The sequence below is a fragment of the Hemicordylus capensis genome, chromosome 3, assembly GCF_027244095.1.
Source record: "Hemicordylus capensis ecotype Gifberg chromosome 3, rHemCap1.1.pri, whole genome shotgun sequence".
In the NCBI taxonomy this organism is placed as follows: Eukaryota; Metazoa; Chordata; class Lepidosauria; order Squamata; family Cordylidae; genus Hemicordylus; species Hemicordylus capensis.
Window position 1 is genome coordinate 181,461,306 of NC_069659.1, and position 18,054 is coordinate 181,479,359.

The window sequence follows — 18,054 nt, forward strand, 5'->3', positions numbered from 1 at the left end:
TGGATGCTCAGATCGAGGTGGTGGCCAGGGGTGCCTTTGCATAGTCTGGGCTAGTGCGTCAGCTGTGGCCTTTTCTTGGGAAGGCAGATCTGGCCATGGTTACCCATACCTTATTCATGCTGTGGCTAGATTACTGCAATGTGCTTTATGTGGAGCTGCCCTTGAAAAATATTCAGAAACTTCAGTTGGTGCAAAATACAGCTGCCAGGGTTCTCTCTGGAACTGCTTGCTCGGAGCATATTACATCTAATTTGAAAGAACTGCATTGGCTGCCAATTTGTTTCCGGATCCAATTCCAGGTGCTGGTTATCACCTTTAAAGCCCTTAATGGTTTGGGCCCAGGATACCTGAAGGATCGTCTGCTCCCAAGGGTTTCTGCCCACCCAACAAGCCTTTGCTCCCTGCGTTGATGTTGAGAAAGGCTATACTGTTCTGCACACGGGACAGGGCCTCCTCTGTTATTGCCCCCAGGTTCTGGAATGCTCTCCCAGTGAATGTCCGCTCTTTGGCATTTGTGGCTGCTTTTAAAAAACAACTAAGGAACTTTTTATTTGTTCAGGCTTTTACCCCTTAGGGGCTGCCAGGGCTCCCAGCTCTCAAGTCAAAAACAGCTCGTGTGTGTGTATGTGTGTGTTTAACTTATCTTAAGGTTTTAAATGTGTAATGTAAAACTTTATTTCGGTCGTAGACCAGCAGTTTTAAATGTGATTTTTATGGTGTTCTATTGTCTTTTAACTTTTGTAAACCGCCTTGGATGCCTTATGAAAGACGGTATAAAAAAACTGAACAAACAAATACTGTAAATTTGATCCAATCAACTTCAGCATAACTACCAATGCAACTAATCCTACCTACATTATTTCATCATAAGCTCCACTGCCATTTAGTTTATCAGGGTATGATAAACATAAATTCAAATTTTCCAATAGGATACTAAAAATGAAACAGGGCACCATTTCACATTCATTGCCTTCTCTTCCTTCACTACCATTAAAAAAATAAAATTCACTACAATATTGTCACAATGCTAACTAATTTAAAATACAGCCGCCTGATCCAAAATGGAGGTACACTGCAGTGAAAGGGGAAGCCAGTGCTTGCTTTGTGCAGAAGCATTTAAGCTCCTGCACATGCAATGGTCAGTTACATAGATGCTACAATAGACAGAGGCCTGGCATTTAATAGTAACATGCTTACAAATGATTTTGTTTTATTGAACAAAGTAACAGAACAAATTTGAAATGACTTGTTGGAGGACATGCTCACAAATGGTGCAGAAGCACTGAGTGTTAATTGCCTCTGCAGCATTTGTAATCCAGAATCCTGCTGAATAGGTGGGGGTGGGGGGGTGAGTTTTGCTAATTTCTCCTTCTCTGGAAGCACTGTTTAACCCACGAAACATGTGCTTAAGGGCTGCACAACCCTCAGGGACATGGTTTTTTTGGGGGGGTGCTTCTGGGAGAAAGATCAGCAAAAATTGTCCTCCTGCTCACATAGTGGGGTCTGCATTAGTAAACAATGTGGAGGCACTTTGTACCTCTGAACAGAGATTAGTCAGCCTGTCAGCCACCATATTATTTTTCTGCAAATATGTTGGCAGGGCCAAAAACAAGCACACACATTGTTGTGTAGATTTTCAGCATTTCTTGCCCAAAAAAAGGGGGGGAAAGTTATTTCTTTCTTCATGTACATTTTTATCACAAGATCTCACACCCATTTGCCAAATGTGCCCACAGTGACATCACCAACTGGAGGGGTGGAACACAAGCCCCAACAGTTTGGATACAAGCAGCCACAACCTTGCTACCTTCTGACCCCACCCAAGCTCTACTGAGCTTTGCAAGTTAGTCATTCATCCAGTTATTCACCAGGTTGGGGATTTCCCTCCCCTATCAAATGAATGACCAGCCTACATGGCTCAATTCCAGCCAGGGTGGAGTCAGAACACAGCGCGAGAGCAGCTTCCAGGGGCTCCTTTTCTGCTCCCCCCCCCCAGCTTGTTAGTGCATACTGCTTCTGACTTTTACATTCACTTAAATATCCCTCTGTATCAATGTACTTTGTGTTTTCAATTTAGCAAAACAATAAGCATAGCAAGAGCAATACCAAGAGATCAACAACATTAAGAAAAAGATATACCAATGAAGTCATAGCAGTGGAAATGCTGGACAGATGCCTGGCATCAGTAATGGAATGGCCAGTACACTGAAAATTAATCCAGATAAGACAGAGGTTCTGTGTGTGGGTAATAGGCCTCCAAGATAGGGCTGAGAGAGATTCCTGCCTGCAACCTTAGAGAAGCCGCTGCCAGTCTGTGAAGACAATACTGAGCTAGATAGACCAATAGTCTGACTCAGTATATGGAAGTTTCCTACTGTATGTCCCTATGATATGTCTAACCAGAGAGATGGCATTCAACTAGTTCTTGATGTCATAGACCCCTTAAAGGATCAGGTTTATAGCTCAGGGGTACTACTGAACCCAGCTTTGTCACTGGAGGCCCAAGTGGCTTCCATGGCCTGTAGTGCCTTCCACTAGCCACAGTTGGTATGCCAGCTACGGCCCCTCTTGGACAAAGAAAGCTTGGCCATTCTTATTGCTGCACTGATAACCTTTAGATTAGACTGTCTTAATGTGCCCTATACAGGGCTGCCTTTGCAGATGTCTTGAATCTTATTTAGTACAGAACACTGCAATAAGATGGCTAACTGCGACTGGCTAATCTGAATACATCTCACCAGTTTTAATTCACTGGTTGCTGGTCTATTTATGGGTACAACTGAAAATGCTTGTGCTTACTTCTAAAGCCCAGCATGGTTTGAGCCTGCACAGCAATTTGATCGTCATTGGAGGCTCTACTCTGACGCTCTTCTCCATTTGAGATTCAGAGTGTGGTGATTACGGAAAGGTTCCAGAATGCCTTCACCTGGCATCTTCTGTGGTGTCTTTTTGACACCAGGCAAACATGTTTTTATTTGTCCCAACCCTTTAGATGGAACATTGGTTTTTTTGTTTTATTTTACTGTATTTATTTTTATTGTGTTTTAAAATTATCTATACCACACTGAGAGAATTGCTTGGAAGGCAGTCTAGACATTTCTTAAATAAAAAATAAACAATCCAAACAAGAACAAATAAAAATAAAAGATTTGTAGAGCAATCCTAAGCATGTGAGATTTTATCCGATGAAAGCATGAAGAGCACTGTATTCTTAACAACCATTACAATGTCTCTATCCACCTAGTCTCTGGCCCAGAGCAGAAGTTAAGGCATACAAGTGGATTGTATCGATATAGATTAGAATATTAAATGATTTTACAATTAACACTTTCAACCTCATGCAGGGAACAATAGTTTGTATTTATATTTTATATAGTAATTCCCTTATTCAAAGTGATTCATACATATAATCTCAGTAATCTTTACCAACAACCCTGTGAAGTAGACCAGTAATATTGGCTCATATTGCGAAATGAGGAAAACAGCTGCTAACACAGAGACAGTAATTTGTTTAACCATGTCTCAACCATGAATGTGATGGGCGACCCATCAAGTTCATGGCTGAGATGAGATCTAAAGTGAACCCAGGACTCTCAACAATTGCTGTACAATGAATTCTTGAGGTTTTGGACTAGGCTCTCACTCAGATCTATGACTCCACTGACTTCATTGAGATAAATATTAGCAGAATGTATTCCTAAATCTGTATGCTGTGTTTACACAATTTAAAGAAAGATGTTTTGATGTCATGGCATAGCTTTGTTACAGTAGAGATGACTGCCCTCCAATTTTGAATTGCACAGCAGAGCAGATGGAGGGAAATGTAATTTGGCACACCACTCATGGGAAATTATGTAGCATTTACCCCAACACCATGTAGTCACAAGCAGCCCCTTTGGAAGAAATTCACAGCAGAACCTTCATATTAAAAAGGGCACGGCACCTACGGGAAAGGGGAAGAATCAAGCATACGATCTGTTGTTCATACCATGTTTCCAACAGAATAACATGTAGGCGAATATTTTTTTAAAAAATACCCTTGCTGCTTTCAAGAACAGCAGGCTCTGAGAGCACTCAGGTCAAAATTTGTAGAATATCGGCTGAGTTTGGAAAGAAATAATCAGTCCATGGAAATTATTACTTATAAATTACTCCAAGATTGTGTTCCCCCATGGCAGTCAGTCAGATGATTCTGGACACTCACAATGGCCGCATTTGCACATAACAAGAAACCAGAGGCCCCTTCACCTCTGGTTCCATTAACTGTGTCTGAACTGTGTCCATCAACTTCAATTTTGTCAAAAAATGGACCCATGGTTTCCCTCCCCTAACTGTAATGTGAGCCTTCAGTTGAATATGGTTTTACCAGTTCAATCTCTAGTTTTGTGGTGCCAGTGTTACTACAAACACTAGCAACACAGTTTGCCTGGAAGCTCCTCCTCCCTCTCTCCGGCGGCTATTGGCTGTGCAGGCTTGCCCTTTATGAAAGAAGGAAGCCCACACAGCCAGTCCCCCCTCCTCTCTACAGTCAAAGAGATTGCAGAAAGTAAGCTCTCTGCTTTGTACGAATGTGGATGGGAGAGCGGGGGAAGGGAGTGAAGAACCACAGGTCCATTGGCGTCCAGTGTCTTAGACTCACATGGTCAGAAATGATAACATCCCCATGTTGTTTGTTCCCAGCATATGTTAGTCAAAGATTTACTGCCTCTGAACATAAGAAGCTCAACTAAGCTAATAACTATGTTATAACAATTTAGCTATAGTAGGACTGCTGTTCTGAATATCAAGGTATATGATTCTGATTTATTTGCAATTTACAACTGGGATGAAATGCTTGAGACTACCATTTCCAAAGATATGTATATAATGCAAAATATACAAGCATAGGATTTTCAAGAATAGTGGTGTATGTACACGTGAATTCATGAAACAATATAGGGAAAAGGTTGTGCTTGAGGCAGCATAAAATGTTTGCCCCTGAACTAAAATCAGCCACTGTTCTCTTTCATACCCTTCCCATCAACAGCATAGTGCATAAGATGAGGTGTTCAATCACATAGACCTATACTCCATTTCTCCTTAAGATGCTAGCTAGCAAAACATGTAAAGATCTCCAAGGAAAGAGAGCCCATTTGAGAAATTCAACTCTGCTCAACATTCTTTAACTCTTTCCAGTAACAGTATGTAGCTCCTTATATCCTTCAGTCAATTTCTTCAAAAGACAAGCCTCAAACACAGTAAGACCTCTATATATTTATTTTTATTTATTTATTTTTACATTTATATCCTGCTCTTCCTCCAAGGAGCCCAGAGCGGTGTACTACATACTTGAGTTTCTTCTCACAACAACCCTGTGAAGTAGGTTAGGCTGAGAGAGAAGTGACTGGCCCAGAGTCACCCAGCTAGTTTCATGGCTGAATGGGGATTTGAACACGGGTCTCTCCGGTCCTAGTCCAGCAAACTAACTACTAATATAAGCCTGAAATTATAAAATACATCTGCAGAGTCATTTGCCCAGCAGAGGTAGCAAGAAGAAGAAAAAAAGGTTCTTGTCTACCTCATCAACTTGGTCAGTGATGGAACCAAGAGTGTCAAAAGTTGTAATCCTATGTTATCAGAGGAAGCAAAGAACTCCCTCAGTGAATACCCCAATGATGATGCTAGAAGGGAAGATGAGAGGCAGACACATTCTGTTCAAGCATATTTACATACTCCCAAAGGCAGCCCAAGGCATTTGACAATTATATGCCAAAATGGCATCTAAATACAAACCTGTTACTAACAAATATGAAACATGATCTGCTGTGAAATTCTCTTGCACAAGTCTCATTGAAATGAGTGAGAGCTGCACAAGAGACAGGGATTGTGCCCCATAGGCCAGATCTGTCTGTCATCCACTTTATTACCCTTAGTTGCCAATAAAAACTGCCTTCTAAGATGGAGCTTAACATTGAACGTAAGAACAGCCCTGATGGATCAGGCCCCAGACCTAGTCCTGTTTCTCACAGTGGCCTACCAGATACACTCTTTTCTTCTGTTGCTCCCCTGCAACTGGTATTCAGAGGCATCTTGCCTCTGAGGCTGGAGGTGGCAGATAGGCACCAAACTAGTAGCCACTGATAGACTCGTCCTCCATGAATTTGTCCAAGACTTTTAAAGCCCTCCAAGCTAGTGGCCATTACCACATCCTGTGGCAGAGACTGCCGTAGATTAACTTATGCACTGAAATAAATTTTGTGTGAAAAAGAACTTCCTTTTGTCATTCCTAAGTTTCATGGGATGACCTCTGGTTCTAGTGTTGTGAGAGAAGGAGAAAATTTTTTTCTCTGTCCACTAGTCTTGTGGTAGCAAGCACAACTTGTACCCTTTGCTAAGCAAGGTCTGCCCTGGTTGCATATGAATGGCAGACTACATGCATGAGCCCTGTAAGATATTCCCCTTAGGGGATGGAGCCACTCTGGGAAGAGCATCTGCATGCTTACATGCAGAAGGTTTCAAGCTCCCTCCCTGGCATCTCCAAGATAGGGCTGAGAGAAACTCCTGCCTGCAACCCTGGAGAAGCCACTGCCAGTCTATGTAGACAATGCTGAGCTAGATAGACTGATGGTCTGACTTGATATAAGGCAGATTCCTATGTTCCTCTCTTTACTGTGTGCATAATTTTATAGACCTTATCATGTCTCCCCGTATTCGTCTCTTTTCCAAACCAAAGAGCTCCAAATGTTGTAGCCTTGCCTGGCTTTGCGTCATAAGGAAGGTGCTCCAGGCCCCTGATCATCTTGGTTGCCCTCTTCGGCACCTTTTCCAGTTCTAAAGTGCCCTTCTTAAGATACGGTGACCAGAACTGTATGCAGTAATAATAAAGTAATAATAGTACTCCAAATGTGGACTCACCATAGATTTGTATAAGGGCATTCTAATACTAGCATTTAAATTTTCAGTCCCTTTCCCTAGAATGGAACTGGCCTTTTTCACAGCTGCTGCATACAACACTTTCAATGAGCTGTCCACCACAACCACTGTTTATTATTATTATTATTATTATTATTATTATTATTATTATTATTAATTCAGTTTCTATACCGCCCTTCCAAAATGGCTCAGGGCAGTTTACACAGAGAAATAACAAACAAATAAGATGGAACCCTGTCCCCAAAGGGCTCACATTCTAAAAAGAAACATAAGATAGACACCAGCAACAGTCACTGGAAGTACTGTGCTGGAAGTGGATAGGGCCATGTATGCACACGTGGGCATGCACACGTGTGTGCGCTCATAAGTTTTCTGAGGTCCACTCAGTTAATTTTAGATCCCACTCAGGTTGAATTAGGAAGGCACCACTCTGAATGCATGTGTGCACATAGTGCCTTGATACTGCTGCCCAGAACAAAACTCAGTCCGCACACAGATGAAAAAAACTAGAAGGACCACTGACTACAATCCCAAAATATCTCTCCTTGTCCATCACTGACAGCTCAGACCCCATCAGCATATATGTGAAGTTGGGTTTCTTTGCCCCAATATGCATCACTTTACACTTGCTAACATTGAACTACATTTGCCATTTTGTTGCCCACTCACCCAGTTTGGAGAGATCCTTTTGGAGCTCTTCACAATCTGTTTTAGACTTCACTACCCTAAATAGTTTAGTGTCATCTGCAAATCTGGCCACTTTGCTGCTCACCCTACTTTTAGATCATTTCTAAATAATTTAAAGAGCACTGGTCCCAGTACAGATCCATGGGGCAACCCACTTCCCTCCACTGCAAAAACTGTCAATTTATACCTACCCTCTGTTTCCTGTCCTTCAACCAATTACTAATCCACAATTGAATCTATCCCCTTATCCTGTGACACTGCATCATGGCTGAATCACTCTGGTTCTTCCAATTTTTTCTGATCCCAGTTTTAATTTCTAAACAGTGCCTTAATATGGCTACAGCCCTTTCTCTACATAATTATCTACACATATGCCAAAATGCTATTATCTTGCACGAAAACAGTCAGCAGTCCACACAATCCCTTTCCAGTTCTGCACCACCGCTAGCCCTTTCTGACAGACAAAAACCCTGGAGATGATGCAGTTTAAATTTTCCCCTTCTGTGCATTTTTCTTCAGAAAAAGAGGACATGGCCCATTGTCATATTTAATTATGTGCATGGTCTAATTGTACAATTTACATAACTGGATACACACACACACACAAAAACACACACACGCGCCTGTAATTTAGATTCTAATGGAGCTCTAAGCAACTAAGCAAGTGAAGTAGGTAGATTTTCACCTATTTTATGGAAATTATGGCAATCTTTACAGTGGTTATGAGTTCTGCAGTGTAAAAGGATAGATGGCAAATAGGCAAATTTGATTTTTGTACACAGCACAGGGGCAAAATATGTCCGCCCCTTCCCCTGGTTTTGCATTTCTGGTAGCACATGCAGTATCTTTCATTCTAAATCTCATTTCATCATCTTTCTAGCTAGAAGTTGATCATAGTTCCCTAATATTTATAGAAGAATCCCTAGTTCACTGTGTGCATATGTACACTACAGATATAAATTGGTATAATAATGATTCCCACTTAGCAGAGAACCTTGTGGACTAATTTGTGAGGGGCGGGGGGCTATAGACTTCTAACAGACATTTACTGTATCATTATCTGCACCAAATTACAGTTTCCTGAAGAAAGTCATGGCAGTCAGAATGATATAAACCCAATAGAAGTCTGTAGTGTAGATGTACTCTCAAGGTCCATTGCTTCTGAACAATAACTAGTATATTCTGGTCTCTATGGCTCAGTATGAAACTTTTTTTTTTTTTTAAGTATGATTTAAAAAAAAATTCAGCAAAAGCAAGGAAATCATTTTTTTAAAAAATTCTAATTTAAAAATAGGTGTTAAACAAAAGGAAAATGTATGAAACTAACTTTAAAAAATCAGAACACAGTAGTGGTCACACAATTTAAACTGTTAGAAGAGTCTCCTCCCTTCCATAAAATTGTACAGATCTGGGCAACTGAAACGAGAAATCATTATTCAGACTTTCAGTGTATGAAGATCTGCAGTCACATTAATATTGGATTGACTGTACATATTCATGGTATCAACTAAGGTTGCCAACTCTTGAGATTGAATACCCAGGGCTGGGTCCAAGGTGGAGCTCAGAGCAGATCCGAGAGTAGGACTAGAAGAGGAGCACAGTGGGTTATGGAGTCTCTAGCAGGTGGAGCCCAGCTATTTTTGGCAGAATGGGGTAGTGGTGGAGTAGATTCCAGTGCAACAGCGGCTTTAAAAAAAAAAAAGAATCCTAAGATGTACAGCTAAAAATGAGCAGGGGGTGAAGGAGGCGGAAACAGCTTGCCATTTTGGCAAGGACTCCACAAGCAGAAAAACAAACTCAGAAATGAAACCCAGCAGGGCTTCCCCCCAGTTTCTGGCTGGTTGGCAATCCATCATGCAATATATTCCACTGAGAACTGGATGTAAGGATATAATACTTGTGGGGGGGGGGGCACCAAAGATCTTTCTATAAATATTTTCTATAAATATTTTCCTATAAATGTTTTCTACAAATGGAAAATTTCCTACAATTCACAAAGTCAGTCAGAAAAATTGCATTTTGCTCCTGATTTTGTGAACATGTGTGTGAAAAACCTTTCAGCCATTTTCTAAGGTCACTCAACTAGTTTTGCTTCTCAAGTGTTCTGTAGTCTCCATTTCAAATTGGTACTGTACTTTCCCAGCTATGATGGTTTGAAAGATTTTAAGCAACCACTCTTAAGGGAGAATTTCTAAAATCAACATGCTCTCCTTTAAAAAGACTTTAGCTCCTTCTGCATGCAAATAGCATATTATTATTATTTTTACATTTATATCCCGCTCTTCCTCCAAGGAGCCCAGAGCGGTGTACTACATACTTAAGTTTCTCTTTCACAACAACCCTGTGAAGTAGGCTAGGCTGAGAGAAGTGACTGGCCCAGAGTCACCCAGCTAGTTTTATGGCTGAATGGGGATTTGAACTCGGGTCTCCCCGGTCCTAGTCCAGCACTCTAACCACTACACCACGAGGGGTTTATAAACAGGTGAACCTGTCTTACACTGGATCATACCATTGGAACCTATCTACTCTGATTGGCAGGTGAGGTTGTGCATACGAGCAGCCCTACTCTGGTTAGGGAAGCCCTACCTGGGTAGGGCTGCTCATGTGCAGCACCAGGATCGATCCCAATAAGTACACAAGCCCGGGTTTTGTCCCCGGCCTTTTACCCGGGTTAAAGGGCAGGAACCCCAGGACATATGTATGTTCAGGCTGCACACAGCCCAAGCGTACACAGAGCCATACACAGAGCCTAGAACTCCCAGGGGAATCCCCCAATGCACTGTGCTCACAGTGCATTGTGAGATTCCTGAGTCCCGGCCTCCAGAGATCTGCATCGAAGTGGACTGGGGATCGGCTGAGAGGGAAGATAGGTTCCACCCTGCCTTCCCACCAACCCAGGTCTGAGAACAGCCTTGGTCTCTGGAATAGGTGTATTCACAGCACTTGGATCTGAGATTCACCCTGCACCCTTTTTAAACTTGGAAATGTAAGAAAAAAAATCTGGCTCCATCTGTGCATGGAAATAACATGCTGTACCACTGACCCATGACTATTCTTGCATAGAAGACTCATGACTCTTCTTCCCTATGAGAAGTCAAAGGGGTCTAGAATAACCATCCCCTCCTCTCTCCTGGCACTATCATGGGGGTGTTCCTAAACACAACATTGACTCTGGGTGCCCAGGTGGTGGCCGTGGCCAGGGCAGCCTTTTACCAATTCCAGCTGATTCACCAACTGCAACCCTATATAGAGAATCTGGATCTAGCTATCGTGGTCCATCTCGTACTCATGTCTAGACTATTGTAGTGCACTCTTGATGGTGCTTGAAAACAGTCTGCAAACTACAGCTCATACAAAATGCAGCTGTCAAGTTGTAGACGGGTGTTAGCCACCAGGAACACATCCCACCTGTCTTACATCAACCACAATAGCTTTCCATTTCTGGGCCCAATTGAAAATGCTTGTTATCACTTTTAACACTGTATACCAACTGGAACCAAGTAATCTCAAGGTAACTGCCAAATACCCTGCTCTTCAGTCTGCCACTAACTCAAATTTGGCTAGCAGTGACCAGGGACAAGAACAGGGACGTAGCTAAGGGAGAGCGGGCCCCTTGGAGTGAGGGAGATAATGAAGAAAAAGGGAAGGGGTGGAGTTGGAGGGCCCTCTGGTGCTGGTGGGGGCAGGTTCTTTGAACTGATCCACTCAATTACAGCTACACCCCTGGACAAGACCATTAGAACCAATCTACTCTGATTGTTATTTCTGTTGTTGCTCTCTCTGTGTGTGGAATTCCTAATCTGAGAAGGTCAGACAAGCCCCACGTAAGCCAATTTTAAACAGGTTGAGAAAATGTTTCTGTTTTGACTGGCTTTTAATCTAAATAACTTTTCCAGCTGATTTTATGTTGCATGTGTAGTTACTTTTCTCTTTTTAATGGATTTCTGGGTTTTATATTTAACTGCTTTAATTTTGTTAACTGTTTTCTGTAAAATCTGTATTTAAAAAGTGATATAGAAATACTTTAATTGATGTAAGTGATGATGATAAATTGATTGTTTATGGCATCCTGCAACATAGTTGGGCTTTTGAGTTCCATCTGAGGTCCTCCCAAACTTTACCTTGAACTAGCCTGTAATGCACCGTTTTGCTGAGTGTCTGTGCAAGTGCAGGCGATGAGATACTCCAAGGTGATGTGCAGAAAGGCCTCCGTTTGAAATGAATGGCTTGGCTGCTTGATTCCATGGTGGAAGCAACATGGTAGCAGAGCAGAGGATTCTGTTGAACTCCCATGGGGAATCCCTCACAGACCTTTCTCCGCATGCAGGATTGAGGCTTTTGTGGATGTTTCTTTTGCCAATTGGTTGCTAAAACAAACATACTAAAAAGCGCAAATGATTTGCAATGACTGTTTCATTGTGCTCATTTATAAGCCTTCCAAATATTTTAGAGAGTTTTCTTGTCAAGGACCTAATCATAAGAGAGAGTTGGAGAGATTCTGGGTCTTGCCACACTAGTTTTTATTGTGGTGTTTTTTGGCTGGTTAAGATACAAAAATCAGTCAATCCAAAATCAAAATCAAAACAAAAAAATATGGGATAGCCAGGGCAATGGATCCTCCTACGAATATATCTGCAGTCTGTTATTCAGCAATCCAGCCCTGTTCCTGACTGTAGTTTCCTGAGTTAGATGGAAGTGAAGAATGGGTATTGCGTGCAAGTCCTAACATACAACAGCAAGGCAATTTCTTACCTGACCTTGTTAGGGGTAACCAACTTGGAGTGGATGATACTCTTGGACATAAAGTTTCTTAGGTGGAGTCAGAACAAGGAGTGCAGTCTGACAGCTATTCTCATTTTGGGCACAGAGAGAATGAGAGAGAAGATGTTCTGTCCAGGGGGAAAAACCTATGGGAGGAAGCAATGGTGAACAACATTTCACAGGTTGTGTCATTTTAGGGCGGGACTCCCAAACTAGGCCACACTCTCAGGGAGCAATCATCAAATGGTGAAAGACTTTGAGAAAGGACCTGCATTTGTGCTCTTTGGGGTTTGTTAACTGACTCATTTTATATGAACCCAGGATTCACTATAGCAAAGAACATATGGCTGATAATATCAGAGAGGAAGGGATGGCTGGTTTATAAGGTTACCATTCCCAACAGTTACCAGGCTAGTTTCCACACAGTTACTTGATAGCTTGTGGTTTTGTTTTCATTTTTTTGTTTGCTTGGTGTTTTTTGTTTGTGCTTTGATAGTTTGACAACATGAGTGGCACGGCTGGCAAGTGGAAAACTCCTTGATCAAAACTTGATGAATTCAAGCTCTGAATTCTCTGAAAATCATGGCAGGGCCCTATAATTCAGCATGTGAGGCACATTCCTGTTCACTACAAATTTGGAGTGCTCTTTTTGTTTGTTTGTTTGCATCATGAGAATGTTTTCATGTACTTGAATACTACTATTGAGAAGGGCACAACACAATTGGCAAATAAGTTCAAAAATTCAGACTTGAGCTATATCTAAACTACAGTTGTATATCAATTTTATACTAGTTTTAATTACCATGATTTCACCTTTCCCCAACAATCCTGGGAATTGTAGTTTTATGCAAATGCTAGAAATTCTGTTAGAGATCGCTTGTCCCTGCCCCTCCTCCCTTGTCCAGAATTACAGTTCCCAGAGTTCCTTGGGGTTCCTATGGGCGTAGCTACACTATTATTTCACCAATCTATTATCTGGATTGGTGAAATGGCAATTGTCAGTTCATGGAGAGAGCATGCACAATGGTAATAAACCAGTCAAAGTGAAATAGCTGTTGAGCTCAAGATTACAATGGCAGAGGCTTAACTTTTGCATCAAAAGTAGCAGAATTATGAAAAAGCTTAATTTAGATATATATCCTGCTCAATTACCTTTTCCAGATGCTAGCCAACAGTGCAATTCTGCACGTTTATGCTGTTGGGCTGGCAACTGTTGCCCATGTCCAGAAAAATCAAATGCAGAAACAGATTTTGTCATTGGTTCTATGGAACTGGCTTGCTACATGAATGAGGGGAAACCATTTCCAGCAATAGGATAATGTATGAACTTGTGTCATAAGGCTTTCCATATACCCTAGACTTCTGTATGAAGTTTATTATTTTGAATCTACTTCTTACATAATGTTGAAGCACTGCTGGTGCACTTAGGAACATTTGAGAAAGGGGTTAAAAAACCTGCAATTCTATACATGTGATTGTCATTGCAAATGGCAAAGTTGAAGTAAATTATAAATGCAGTTTTTAATTGAATGTGGAAATCCAAAGTGTGAATTCTGAACTGGGAGAAAACGTTTTAAAGGGGGCAGTGTTTGATTTCCATGCATAGTCACATGGGTGTAAAGGCCAATACACACAAACTAATTTTTGGCGCTAAAATCTAAGTTTCAGAGACAGAAAAAACAGTGGGCTTTGAAAGCTGAACTTCAAACTTTAAACATTTTGAATTCTAATTTCCAAACTTAAAAATCTGGACTTTCATGAAACCTTTAATTAATTGCTCAAGTCCAGGTGTTTTGGTGCACATTAGGGATGTACAAGAGCCAGTTTGGTGCTTCCAAAAGGAAGCGCTGAACTGGCTCAAATGCCAGCGTTCAAATCAGCTTGACTGGTGGAGGGGTGACTTAAAAAGAGGCAGCAAGGAGCTCATTACTGGCTCGCTCCTACCCCCCCCCACTTTCCCCACCACCAGGGCTCAGTTTTTCAAGAGATGTGTGGGGCTGCAGCACTGCTTCCTCCAGCGCCGACTGGCATTGGCAAGCACATGACCAGGCTGACCATTAGCATGCTCAACATACCATGCAAATGGCCAGCGCACATGCGCCATGGACATGTGCATGCTGACACCAATCAGGGCTTTATGAAGCAGCACTGCAGCCACGCGCATCTCTTGAAAAACCGAGTGTTGGCAGAGGGCAAAGCAGGGCAGGGGTGAGCAGGTAAGGAGCTCCTTACATGCTCTTTTAAAAGCCCCCCCCCCCACGTCACCCCAGGGAGTGCATGAACTGTTTGTGCACATCCCTAGCACACATTTGGTAGCTGAAATGCACACTGAGTCTGTCTCATTCTCTTCTGTTAGTCAAGCAATAACTTGTGCATGCAATGTTGATTCCTTCCCACAGAGAAATCTCAAACATGGAAGAAAATAGCTTCTGGCAGCATGGAATTCCACATGCACTTTGAAGCCCTATGGAGCAGGGCCTACATGTTTCATTTCAGCTCTGAGTCAAGTGCTAAGCCTATACTGGGACATATTAAAATGCCTTTTAAGAATTTAGTCTGGCTAGGGACAGACTTGCATGCAGAGCTTTTAAAGCTATTCAGAAATATTGTTATCAGTATGAATCCAAAAACAAATATTTGATAATGAGGTTGGTAATGTGGATTCTGCTGTTAACTGCATGCTCATTTTCATCTTTCCCTCTCTCTTCTTTTGGCATTATATTTAGATCCAAGCTATACCACCTTTCAGATAAGGGTCAAAGAAAACTTTCAAAAAACTTTTTAATGTGAAATTTGAAACATTTCTTGTTGATGACTTCCTCCAGGACAAGGATCAAATCTGTGACAAATTACTGAGGAGTAGCCTTGAAGGACTATTTGTACTCTCTCATATGAAGTTGCCTGGGCTCTAATCAAGCCTTGCTTTCTGGCCTGCCATTATCGCAAATGGCTATGGCAGTGACCAGAGACAGGGCTCTTTCAGTAGCCGTAAAACCTTTTTCCAGAGATACACCTGTGGAACACCCACCCTGTAGAGATGCACTAGGCCTTATCTTTGACAGCATTTATGATGGCTTTGAAAACCCATCATTTCCTGGAAGCATTTGATTGATCCTATTTTAGCCTGTACAGTTTTTGTCCATCACACAGTCTGCTTTTTAGTGAGTGCATTTTATCAACTGTTTACTGTTGTAAATTTTAATAATTGTTTTCTAAGTGAATGATTCTTTATGTAGGCCACTTTTTAAGACATTGGGCCTGAAAGGTGGGATAGGAAACTATAAAACAAAACAAACTATATTAGTCTGTTGCAGCAAGAATAACAGAGTCTTGTGGCAAAACACAATGAAGTGCTTTAAGGTGCCACAGAGGTCTATGGTTTTAAATCAGGCCTGCACAGCTTGTGACCCCCAAAACCAAACACAGCTCATCTGACAAATATGTGGCCTATCAGGGACTCGGACATCCTGCTTTTGTTGCTTGCTTGAGATGGCAAAAATAAGGAGAGGAGTTATTTGTCAGGAATCTAGTAAGCCACCGTATATTATTATTATTATTATTATTATTATTATTATTATTATTATTATTATTATTATTTACATTTATATCCCGCTCTTCCTCCAAGGAACCCAGAGTGCTGTACTACATACTTGAGTTTCTCTTTCACAACAACCCTGTGAAGTAGGTTAGGCTGAGAGAGACATGACTGGCCCAGAGTCACCCAGCTAGTTTCATGGCTGAATGGGGATTTGAACTCGGGTCTCCCTGGTCCTAGTCCAGCACTCTAACCACTACACCACGCTGGCTCTCTATATGATTACTGGGCTGTGCAATGTCACAAATTATACAGACCCTACCCTTAATTATACTGAGATGTGGCCTGAATTATACTAAAATGTATATTAAGCATAATAAGGAGGAGGTTAGAAGCCAGTTCTCCTCCTCCTCCTCCTCTGGTTTAATCAGCTATCCCTTACATCCTTTCTCTCTAGGTTACACCTGTACCAGCCATGATCAGATTACAAACAAACTGCATGCCTGATAGGGACCAAGTGTGAACAACAAATGCATAGCATCTTGTGAAGCAGCAAATTCAGGTCAAAACTCTCTGAATCAAATCACTTGATGTGTGAAGAGAATGACATTACATTACATCAGAATGAAAGTGGGGGAGAGTCTTGATGTGGGTGGGCAGTTTGCAGCAAATATGTACCATGGAAGACAGTCTTTGCCATAAAAGAAACAAAATGGAAATTCTGCAACTTTATAATCTAGAGGAGAATTTAAAGCTAAGAAAGAGAGAGAGAGAGAGAAAGAAAGAAAGAAAGAAAGAAAGAAAGAAAGAAAGAAAGAAAGAAAGAAAGAAAGAAAGAAAGAAAGAAACCAACTCTACCTCATGGCTGCAAAAGGAAATAAGGCAAGTAGAAACCAAGAAAAAGACTCATAATTTGTTTTGCAATGGTACAAGAGCCTGACGAAATAACAATTGAGAGATGTCTTCCCATTCTGGAAACATCTGAGAATAAAAGATCTCTCTCTCTCTCTCTCTCTCTCTCTCTCTCTCATAATGTCTTTCTTAGACTCTGCCAAATAATTAAATGAAATGATGTGTGGCCTTATGCCACATTCATTGGTATATAGTAATTTTTTTAAGCAGTAACTCTGTTGTCAAAACAGCAGAACTCTGCTCAAGCCTTGAAAATCCTGGTGTGAACAGAGGGACTGTAGCAGTGTTCCCTCTAACAGGGATTCCCAGATGTTGTTGACTACAACTCCCAGAATCCCCAGCTGAAATGGCCTTTGCTTAGGGGTTCTGGGAGTAGTAGTCAACAACATCCGGGAATCCCTATTAGAGGGAACACTGGACTGCACAGTGTCTATCCTACCCCTGCAATGGCTTCAGAGACCAAAGGACACTCCTGCCCACCTTGGGCCCCAAAGCCAACATGGAGGATTGCTTCATTGCCTTCCCCCTCTGAGCTCAAGATGCTCCATGTCATGGAGCGGAGCGAAAAATGTGGTTGGGGCGGAGGGACGGGCCTCAGATGCATCTGTTCTCTGAGGACAAATCCACAAGCCAAATGGGTTTCTACAAGCTTTGAGTGGGACTAGCTGCTTACAGCTAGAAGAAGAATCGGGGTGGGCAGGGGGAGAGACTGGCCTTCTAAAGGAGAAGCATGTGTCCTCTGAAGCTTGTCCCCCTACTCTTTGGGGTCCAGGATTAAATGAAGTAGGTGGCTTGCAACTTCCCATTAATCTAATCAACAAAACGGCCAGCTGAGGGCTTGTATCTACATGCTGCTCTCTCCTGTCAATGTTCAGTGACAGCATGAGATCACAGTCACTGGTCAGAGGTTTAGAGAACTGGGCAGGCGCTTAGATTCCCCAGTCTTGGTTACAATGTTGTATCCATGACCACTCCTCCCTTTTGTTTGTGTCATCAATTTGTCCTCACAGGGATATCCACTTTCTTAATATGGTGTGTGTGTGTGTGTGTGTGTGTGTGTGTGTGTGTGTGTGTGATATCACAGTTTACACAAAGGAATACTTTATATTATATTGGTTGTATACCTGTGTAACCATTAAGACTTTCTTCAAATAACCTGAAAATTCCCAGTTAGAAATCCTTGGTCCCCTTCCTAGAACAAGGGGTGAAAGAGCATTCCACTACTAATCCCAAAAGAGGCTGAGGGG

General features: G+C 41.8%; 1 protein-coding gene across 16 annotated transcripts in view; it reads right to left on the minus strand.

Moving 5' to 3' along the window:
- Positions 1 to 18,054, minus strand: part of PCDH17 (protocadherin 17) — a 199,944-nt gene that overhangs the window by 93,073 nt on the left and 88,817 nt on the right. For 4 of the 16 annotated variants that reach the window (XR_008319091.1, XM_053307352.1, XM_053307357.1 and 1 more), the window contains exon 4: positions 12,352 to 12,506. The exons of 10 other annotated variants lie outside the window; for them this stretch is intronic. Coding sequence is in view for 5 of the 6 variants with exons in the window: in XM_053307352.1 (XP_053163327.1) it covers positions 12,361 to 12,506 (146 nt within the window). In the remaining variant the exon portion in view is untranslated. The remainder of the gene's footprint in view (positions 1 to 12,351; positions 12,507 to 18,054) is intronic. 2 more of the 16 variants (XM_053307353.1, XM_053307356.1) reach the window with 1 other exon arrangement.